General features: G+C 59.7%; 1 protein-coding gene across 1 annotated transcript in view; it reads left to right on the top strand.

The window, feature by feature from the left end:
* The first annotated feature begins 1,520 nt into the window (after positions 1–1,520).
* MMP15 (matrix metallopeptidase 15) overlaps positions 1,521–10,338 on the top strand; it is a 20,395-nt gene continuing 11,577 nt past the window's right edge. Inside the window, exon 1 of the mRNA XM_004371539.1 lies at positions 1,521–1,673. Coding sequence (XP_004371596.1) covers positions 1,521–1,673 — 153 coding nt within the window. The remainder of the gene's footprint in view (positions 1,674–10,338) is intronic.

The following is a 10,338-nucleotide window of genomic DNA, read 5'->3' as shown; positions in this document are numbered from 1 at the left end:
AGAAAGTCGCAGCTCTTCTTCCCCCGCCAGGCCAGCCGCAGCGCCAGGACCGCCCTTGGGCTGGCCGCCTAACCTACGCTAACCTTCGACCCAGGCCGCCACCTCCGGAGCCCCCAGGTCGGGCCTCTGGTAGCCACACCGACCAGATTCTCAAACTGTTCCCAGAACAGAATTAAATCTAGCACACTAAGTTCGGCGGTCAGCTCTACCTGCGCGCCCTGCGCCTTGCCGGGCCGCACTGTTGCATTTCACTTACACAAAATAGTAGCCAATGTGTGGCCTCTGGTTGGGCACCTGCTTGTGTGCCAGGCTGGGAGCCGGAAGCCTTGCCTAACTCTCAACCCAGCCCTCTGCCCCACTTTCCAGATAAGCAAATGGAGGCTTAGAAATATCATGGAACTTGCCCATGTCCACGCCGCAAGTAAGTGGCAGACGCAGAACTCTAGAGTACCTCCTGAACTTGCGCTCTGGGCGCCGCAAAAGGGCCAAAGACATTCTACGCTTTTGAAAAGAAGCCTCGGACCAACACTTTTCTAGATTTTTGTTTATTTTTTTTTAACTGAAGACACTTGGGTCCCCCCTCCCTACCCACCGCTGCCTCAGTATCCCTTCACCAGGTGGGAGAAGGAGTCTTCATTCCTTTCCGACAGAGAGACCACGCCTTCCTCGCGCCCTCCCTCCACGGGGTGTCGTGTTGGAGGTCAACCCTCCCCCCGTCCCCCAGAAGCAGGGATGGGGTGACTGGGTCGCACTGGGAAGTTTTCCGCCGTCAGGGCCGCCTGCCGGAGCTTCCCCACTGGCACCTGCTACCGGGAAGTCTTGGGCTGGGGGACCGCCCCCAGCCCCCGGCCCCCGCCTGGGTCAGCACGCAGGGAGCGCACTGGCCCTTTAAGAGCGGCGGCTGCTGCGGCGCGCTGGGAGGAGGGCTGGGAGCGCCTCGAGCCGCGCCGAACTCGCCGGGGACGTCGGGCGCCGGCTCCCTGGCTCGCTCGCTCGCTCCGGCCAGCTCTCTGCACCTCCTCCCCGGACTGCGCGGGGACCCCGGCCCGGTCGGGCGCGACGGCAAGCAGAATCCTCTGGCAGGAGGCGGGCGCTTCGGGCAGCGCCCGGCCCTGGGCATGGACAGAGGGAGCTGGGCGCGCAGGGGGCGCCGCGGGACCGGGCGGCCGGAGCGCTGAACCAAACAAAGGCTCTGGAGTTGCGCTCGCTCTCGGGAGCCGAGCCCCGAGCTTCAGGCGCCAAGGCAGCGGAACCCCGCGGTGGGCGGCTCTGGCCGGCCCCCTTCCCCGCGGGCCCGCTCCGCGCTCCCCGACCGGCCTGCCCGCTTCTCCCCGGACTTGGGAATTTGCCGAGGGGGCCTAAGCTGCTCCGCGGGGACGGGGAGCGGGAGGTCCGCCGCGCGCCCGCGGGGCCGGGAGCCAGGGAGCGTCGTAAGTTTCCGAGCCGCGCGCGGGGCCCCGGCGCCTGCGAGGGAGCGAGCCCCGCGTGCAGCGCTCCGGCCCGGGCCGCGCGCCGAGAACATGGGCAGCGACCGGAGCGCGCCCAGGCGGCCAGGCTGGGCGGCGAGCCTCCTCGGTGGCTGGGAGGTGCCTCCACTGCTGCCGCTGCTGCTGGTGCTTCTGGGTTGCCTGGGCCGCGACGCAGCGGCGGAGGACGCAGAAGTCAACGCAGAGGTAAGGACCTCCGCCTTGCCCCTTGGCCGCGGACTCCGGGAGTGGGGGGGAAGGTGCACGCCCGCAGCCTGGGGCGTGGAAGTGGCGGGAGAGGAGCCCCCCGCCCGAAGGGGGGGGAGGAAAGGGGGACCAGGCCGGCTGCTCCTCCCCGGCTCGCCCTTTGCGACGCACCTCTTTCCAAACCCTTGAGGGCATAGGGCTAGCGCCGGCTCTCTGCTCCTACAGCTCTGCCCTGGGCACTGACCCGCCCCGGCCCTTGTCGCGAGAGCGGCTCCCGCCGCCCCCAGTCCTTGCTTCCCCTCCTTCCTTTCCTCCTGGCTACTGATTCCTAGAGAGCCCTGCAGGCGCGCAGTGGCATTCTTTACAAGTGGGGAAGGGGGCTGCTTCAGGGGGGCGCGGGAGGAGCAGGGTAGCGGTAGCGCTCTCGCCTAGGAACCTATGGTCTGGGTGACACCGAGCCGCGCACGGCGGCCCAGGATTGGGGGAGGGAGTGCGAACCGCCAAGGCAGCAGACTACAGGTACAGTGGTGCTTTGGCTACTTACTTGGGCTCTTGGGCGGAAGCCGCGCCACGCCGGGTGGGTCAAAGGGAGAGACCCTGTCTCCCGCAGCGCTTCCTCCCACCCAGCGCCCCTATGCCGAAGCCCAGGTTGGAGAGGGCGCATTCCATTTGTCTTTTAGCAGGGAGCCCTCCTGAAGTCCCCAGAGGTCCCCTGTCTGAATCGGGCTCGCGGGTGACCAGGCGCGACTTCCTGGCGCAGAACTGGGTCTGGCCAACGCCCCCGCCCCATGGGGTCACCCAGCTGCGTCCTCCTAAGCGGGGACAGTGAGGGATCCAGCTCACTACCCCAGAGCAAAAGCAGGGTCCATTTTCTCCCTGACTTCCAAGACACTCCTTCCTGCCTGGAACAGGGCAGGAGAGGACTGGTCGGGAAGGAGGGCAAGAGACGCGCCCTAATGCTCCCTCTGCTCCGGGACTACCGAGCCGCGCGTCCGGCATTCCTCGGGCCTCGGTGCCCTTGGGCCGGCCTGGAGCTTCGGCCTCCCCGGCTGCCAGCCTGAGCGCGTTTTCTATTTGCAGCGCGGCCGGTGCTCCCTCCCAGCCCCCGGCGGCTTCCCCACCTCCCTGGGCTGCCTGGGAGATTTTTCCGATGGAAGCCTGCCCTTCCCCGCCCTACTTTAATAAAAGCCTGGAGGAAGGGCAGGGAAATCCTCTCAGGCTCGAGTTACACCTCCCAGCCTGTTCCCCACCTGCTCTGTTCTCACTCTGTGGCCATGCCAGGCCCTGGTGGGGGAGCCTGGCTGGGAACCCAGCCCATCCCTCCCACCCCACGGGGGAAGGCATTTATAAGGGGCTGCTGCTGATGGGGAGCCCTGGTGGTGCAGTGTTTAAAAGCTCAGCTGCTAACCAAAAGGTCGGCACTTCGAATCCACCAGCCGCTCCTTGGAGACCCTATGGGGCAGTTCTAGTCTGTCCTATAGGGTCACTATGAGTCCAGACACTAACAGCAACGTTTTTTTAACGGGTTACTGCTGATGGAAATTACCTTCAGCCTGTGACCCAGGTGCTGGGCAGAAAGGGCTGTGTGGGCCCACCTGCCATACTGTGGAGTAGAGTATCAAGGGATTTCAATTCACAGACCCATCCCTGAGCTCTTTATAACTTATTTAGGGATGATGTGTCCATACAGGAAGCAATTATAGACCGTACTGGAATTTGGTGGCCATGCATTATGAATTAGCCCCTTAGATGGCCAGGAGCTGGGGCACTGGGGCTTGTGGTTTGAGGGGGCTTTGTTCACTTTCCTTTGCTTCTGCTCCTCCACTGCTAGCCCCCAGCCTGGACTCTCCTCTCTTGGCAGGCTGGGATCTCCAGGAAAGAGAGCGCTGGTTGTGTTGGGACCACAGACCATGGCCCTAAGCCAGTGGTACTGGCCTGGCACTCTGTGACTGGCCTACAACCCCTCTCTTAGGGGAAAACTCGAGTTGGGCCTGGGGCTGTTGCTAGAAGAGACTCTGGAAGGTTTAGGGGGCCCTTGAAAGTTGGAAGCCAGGGTGAATGGACAGCTAGACTGGTACGCTGCCCCAGCCCTTGGAGCTGGCTTTAGAAAGCAGGCTCTTCCTTGGAGCATTGCCAAGTCTGGCCACATCTGGGTCTAAAGGGTCAAATGGCCTCAGCAGCCAGCCCATCTGCCAGGGGCTGTGGGAGAACTGTCCCCAGGTCTACTGTGTCCAAGGACCAGCCTTGGGGACTCCTTGGAGAAAGGCACTGGTCCTCACCTGGCAATCCCCACAGCTCCAGGGCTCTGATCAGGTCATGGGTGGGACCTTCTGTGAGCAGCTTGGCGGCTGAGCCAAGTGAGCCCAAGTGAGCCAAGGCCAGCCCCTCTCCCCTTCCTTCCTCTCCCTCCGAGGGCAGAAACCAAAGTAGTTTCACTGAGCTAAACAATCAGGGAGCCTGGCATAGGTGCCAGGAGCCAGCAGACACCTGCAGCCTGCCAGGCCTGTCTGGAGAAGGCTCTTATCCTGGGGGAAGCCACCACTGAGCCACTCCGCCCTGTCCACTCCCTCCCTGCCAGGCCAGGTACCCCAAGCACCAAACTGAGCTCAGGTGGAAGGATGGCTCAGCATCCAAGATGGGTCCTCAGATGTTAGGTCCCAATCTCACAATCTAGAGCCCCCACCCCCAGCCCAGCCCAACCTCAGGGGGCCAGGTGGGAGAGCCTAATCTCTCCTGCACAGACCCAGGTCCTGGTGACTGAAGTGCCCTCTTCAGGTGTCCATCCTGATCTTTCTGGTTACAACACCTGGCAGACTTAGGTGCCTTTGGTTTCCACCAGAAAAGCTCTGGTCTCCTCCCATGACTCTCCCACCCCCCACCCCCAGCTACGACTTCAGGCCCTCAGCTCGTCCTGTGGGGGTGACTCAGGTCCCCAGGGTTCGACACACCACCTTCCCTGAACAGACCTACCACACATCAGCTGAGGAGGATGAGCAAAAAGATGGCCGAGTTGCTGTGAATTCTGGTCTGACATTCAGGTCTAACTGACGAGCCTCAGCCCCAGCTTCCCATGCTAGAATCTCTATTCCTACTTCCATGCTAGCCCTTGAGGGCCCTACTGGCCCCCTCTTATAATACTCTTTCTTAAATATGGAGCGGAAATTGTAGAGACCACCTGTACCCACCCTCAAGGAAGCAGAATCTTCTCCTCCTTCTTATCTCTGATTTTTACTCTGCTGTCCTCTTGCTACCAACAAGCCACTCCTCTCCATATTCCCTATTTCAAAAGTCAGGGAGAGCTAGCCTCATGGGCGCAGCCAGTGACCAGGGGTCCGATTGGGCCGTGCCCTTCATGCCCCACCCTTCGCCAGGTCCCTCCTGTTTGCGCTGCTCTTGGGTCCCATTTGTCAGCTGCCTCCTTGTAGAGGACAGCCCAGTGTGTGCTCCTTCTCTGAACCCTGTGGAGGACAGGGGAGACATCAGCCTGACCTGTCCAGGACCCACGGACACAAACGCCTTCCTTTGCCCCACCCCAAGAAGGCTAGAGACTTGTAAAACCCTGAATGTAGAGAGGAATCAACATGGAAACACACTCAGCCCCCCAAAGAAGACATATTCCAGTGCCCACTGCCCGCTGATACCAGCTGTGGGCATTCTTCTCCAAGGGAGGGAGGCTCTGGACACAGGGTGCATGTCAGTGCGGCCAGGCCATGGGAAGCTCTTCAGTGCCAAGCACTTGGGTTCCAATGACCTCTCCTTGCCCCTTTTGGTGCCTGATCCAGATGTTCCCTGCCATCATCACCTCTGTCCAGCTGGAAGTTTGGCTTCTGCCTGCCGCTAGCTGTGGTGGTGGTCGAGGCCCTGCTGCCCCTCAGCGCTGATCAAAATCAGCATCTTCAGTATTGTCCCAAGAGTTATGTGTGGCAGACCCAGCTCACGCAGACGGACGCTCAGGTGGGGCAAAGCCCATGGCCAACTCCGTTTGCGCATGGAGATGTGCTCTCTGAGTCAGCAGAAGCACAGGGGTTGGGGGCTCTCTGCTTAGATTTTTCTCCATTACAGTGAGGTCCTGAGAGGACCCCAGAAATGAATGTGAGGATCTGGGAACCTGAAGGTGGCTGAACGCTCCAGACCTGAGGCACTCATTGGCTGAACAACCCCCCACCCCTGGATTGAGAGCTCAGAGGGGCCGCTCCCCAATAGGACTGTGGTTCCTGTGATGCCTGGAGACCAGTGGCAGTGGGGCTGGGCCTTCTGGGGTGGTGGGGGTAGTGACACAGATTTTGCAGCCCAGGCAAGAACAGCAGAGGTGAACAAGCTAGGCCTAGATCAGAGACAAAGAGGGGTATCTCTCACCAGATCCCATTCCCCTGGTAGGGATGGCAGGAAATAAAGCAGGAAGATCCCAACTCAGCCTCCACTATCAGGACAGACAGATGAAGACCCAGGTACCAGCCCAACCACTAGCCAGCTCTTAGAGATGTCCCATGTCCTACTGCCACCTGATGGTTGAGCCTCTGGAGCCATAAGGGCTCTCCAGGGCTGACCCTTAGCCCATGGGCACTTCTCGTCCTTCCCCCAGGAGTGACCACCACCCTTGAGGGGTCAGAGCCCAGCTCCCTGTCCAGCACTCACGAGCGTGGTACCTGGTACATAGGAAGCACTTGCCAGATGGTGGCAAAATGCAGTGGCAGTGAGGAGCACATGGCGCTTGCTGTTGGGCAAGTCACTGAACCTATTTGAGCTTCAGTTTCCCTGTCTATAAATGAGAATAATAATAGTATCTGTTTGATGGAGTTACCAGTGTGATCTAGTGCATTTATGTATAAAATGTCAAAGGCTGTGCGCAGTGGTTGGCCCACAGGGCCCAGTGAGAATCAAGCTGGGGCCCAGTGAGAATCAAGCGTTCCTTTATCAGCAGGGACTTCAGCACACAGTGAGCATCTTCAGCATATTTAGTTCTGTCCCAGGCACTGCCTACCCTTTTCACATTTAATCCTGGTAATAACTCTGCAAATGTAGGTGCTGTTGTTACCCCATTTTACAGAAGAGAAAAGTGAGACTTAAGAGGTGGAAGAAATCACCCCAAATTCCACAGCCCAGGAGCAGCAGAGTTAGATTTGAACCCAGCTCTGTCTGCCCTAGAGCCAGAGCTCCCAGCCCCCATGCTGGGTTAAAGGTGCGGATCAGAGCCCAGGGTGCCATCCCATGGAAGTCCCGCCTGGCAGGAGCCTCTGGGCCTGAGCCACGTAGGGAGGAGGTTGCAGAGGTGGGGCCAGAACTGCCCTTAGCCCTCCACCCCTACTTGTCCAGCCACCCAGGCTCTGCCCTGTGGGCAGGCCCACCTAGGAGTCAACACCTGTAGAGGGATTTCCAGGTGAAGCACCAAGGCGTGGCCCCCTGCCAGCCCCAAACAGTTGGCAAATAGAGGCCTCTTTCACCCCACCCCTGCCTGCCCACTGGCCAAAGGACCCGTTTGTTTTTTCCTCAAGGTTGAGGAGTGCAGGGGCGGGGCTGGGAGGCTGCGGGGTAGAGAAGTGGCAGAAACTCAGGCTGTCTTCTTCCTGCTTCCTGGACTGGGTGTCCCCCACCCCCAGCCGCTATCCCTACCTTCCAGAAGTCCCTTCCCCCATCTGCAACTTTGGTTAATGCAGGGCATAGGGAGTATTGGGTGCCCTCTCCCTGTAGTGGGGGACAGATTTAAGCCTAAAATAAGCAAGTGTGTCCTTCTAGAATTGTTCCAAAGGCAGCGGATGAACCCCCCAGGACTGGATGGCCTGGCTTGGTTGCCCCTCCTTCATAGCTGTGGGACTAGTTATGTCCTTTGTGCTGTCAACCCTGAAGGGTGGGTGGGGAGGGACAGTTTTGACCCTATTTTGCAAACTGAGGCTCAGAAAAGTCCTAGGCTTCTGTATGTAGATGTAGATAAGCAGTCAGGGCCAAGGGCTAGGCGTCTCCAGGAGGCAGAGTCCTGCTTAGCCTGGGAACGAGCTTCCTAGCAGTCCCTGCCAGGAGGCAGAGTCCTGCTTAGCCTGGGGACGAGCTTCCTAGCAGTCCCTGCCAGGAGGCAGAGTCCTGCTTAGCCTGGGGACGAGCTTCCTAGCAGTCCCTGCCACCGGAAGGCAGACAGAGCCACTTTGGAGGCCGTGAGCATCCCATCTCTTGAGGCGGAGGCATGCTGAGGCTGCATGAGTTCTTGCCCAGTTCTTGTCTATGGAGGCCTCAGTGAGGTAGCTGAACTTGACGGCATTGAGGCCCTTCCAGCCTGAGACTGGAGGAGTGTGGCCCTTGCCCAGGGTCCCCCCGCTGGTGAGTGGGCTCCTGGGTCAGATCCCCTGGACAGGGTGGCCAGAGGGGCTGGAGCACACCAGGCTCCTTGCCCCAGTCAGCCCCAGTTCTGTGCCCGGCACGGCTGCAATGCAGAGCCAGCAAGGCCTTGGCCTACTCCCATGAGCCCTCAGTAGCAGGGTGCGGGTAGGGGAGGCGGGCACAGTGAAGACCTCATAACAGCCGGGCAAGGTCTGGGGGTTGGACCCATCGCTTGCAGACCTGACAGGACTCCTTTTGTGTCTGGCTGTACAGCCCTGCCTGGGGTTGTGAGGGAGCTGCACTGATAGAAGCAAAGCAGAGCCCGTCTGAGATTGTCCTTATCGAACAGGGTCTGATAAGGGCCAGGTAGGAGGGGGCTATTGGCGTTGTTGGCAGTCTTTACCTATCGGAGCCCAGAGGAGCTGGCTGTGGTGGCAGCCGTGGGTGCTGGCCCTCCTTGCTCCTAGGACTGCCGCTTTCCTGCACTGTATCGATCTGGCGGCTTCTTCTCAGACACCCCCTCCCTGTGGGCCTGCCTTGGCGGCACCGGCACCGTCTAGGCAGTCCTGGGGAGCGCCCTCACGTGGTCCAGACCCAGCCAGAGATGCTGGGTGTGGGGAAGATTAGGCATCCTCCCTGGGAAGGGCCAGAGCCCAGAATCCCCAGTCCCGGGCCAAGAGGAGTTGATGATGCTTCAGAAACAGCCTGGCCCATCAACCCTGCTCATACTCAGCCCAGTTCTGGCCCAGACCAGCCATGTGACCCTAGGTGGGCCCCTCACCCTCTGAACTTTACTTTCTGTAAAATGGGACTAGTACTGCTTTTGCCTTTTAGGGGTGGGGCGCAATGGTGAAGCATTTGGCTGCTAACCAAAAGGTCGGCAGTTCGAATCCACCAGCCGCTCCTTGGAAACCCTATGGGGCAGTTCTACTCTGTTTTATGGGGTCGCTATGACCCAGAATTGACTCAGTGGCAACTTTTTTTTTTTTTTTTTGAGCATTAAAGAAACCCTAGTGGTGCAGTAGTTAAGCACTCGGCTGCTAACTGAAATGAACCTACTAGCTGCTCTGCAGGAGAAACATGTGGCAGACAACTTCTGTAAAAATATAGCCCAGGAAACCCTATGGGGCAGTCCTACTCTGTCCTGTAGGGTCACTATGAGTTGGAATCAACTCAAGGGCAGTGGATTTGGTTTGGAGGTTTCCCTGGAGATTGGTTGAGGCCAGAGGCTCACCTGAACCACCCTAGAGAAATACTGATGGGACCAGGAGCTCAAGAAAGGCGTGGCCAAGAGAACCAGGAGAGGCAGGGTCTCCTGTAGCAGCGCCCCCTCCACAATGCTGGGCTGCAGGTGGGAGGGGCCGCAGAGCCTCTTCAGAGCCCTCCCTGCTGTTGGACAGTGGCCCTGCAGGAGGAGGAGGAGGACACCAAGACCTGGTTCAAATCCTCCCCTACTCTGCCACTTACTGACCTCCCTGAGCCTCAGTTTCCCCACCCTAGAAACAAAGTTTCACCTGCTTGGCTCACTCCTCCTGTGTAAGGGACAGCCCTTATGGTAGGAACAGCAGGGACTTGAACACGGCCCCTCCCCCTGCTTTGAGACTGGGAACCACGCCCTGGCTCTGAGGGGTGCAGGCTACCTCCCCTTACCTGTACCATGCACCTGTGCACCCTACCCCATGCTGTCTTTTCCTTGCCAACATGCCCTCGCCTTCTGAGCCTGTCACAGCACAGCAGTAGGGTCACAGGAAACTTCCTCCTGGACACTGGGGGAAGAAAAAGGCCCACAGCCCCAGGGGTGGTGTCTGCCACCACCCCAGCAGATTACTTGGCACTTGATGTTTGGCCACCCTGAGCGGGCGTTTGCCAGAGTCAGGCAGACTCCATTGGCGTCTTTGCCTTGTCGTGTGGAGGCCAGTTCTGCTTACCCCATCCCCACCCACTGCCCTGAGGTCCACCTGTCACAGTCTCTGGCTCGCCTCCCTGGCAGTGGCAGTGAGGCATTAGTCACCAAGAGGCTGAAGGTTCAAGGCTTGGCTGAGCCTGAGAGGGAAGCTCTCTGCTTCCCTGGGCCTTGTAGGGTGCATGAAGGAGGGTCCCCAGGCGTCCCTGGGATTGGATGGTCTCCCCCTTCCCAGGCTTAGGAGCTCTTAACTGCAGACAGCCCAGCTCCCCTCCCCCTTCCCCAGGGCCCCAGCCCGAGGAGCCTCCTCCTTCCCCCTCCCTGTTGCAAATGCTGCTAATCAGCCCCTTGGTGGCCTGTGGCTGCATACCCGAGATATTTTTACCTTATGCAAATAGGTGATGTAGAGGTGCCCTCATCTGTCAGCAGTCGGCTCCTCTTCACCTCCCCACC

This window comes from Trichechus manatus, unplaced genomic scaffold, assembly GCF_000243295.1.
Source record: "Trichechus manatus latirostris isolate Lorelei unplaced genomic scaffold, TriManLat1.0 scaffold00014, whole genome shotgun sequence".
Classification (NCBI taxonomy): Eukaryota; Metazoa; Chordata; class Mammalia; order Sirenia; family Trichechidae; genus Trichechus; species Trichechus manatus.
The sequence above is the reverse complement of the archived record's forward strand: the minus strand, read 5'-3'. Positions and strand labels throughout refer to the sequence as shown.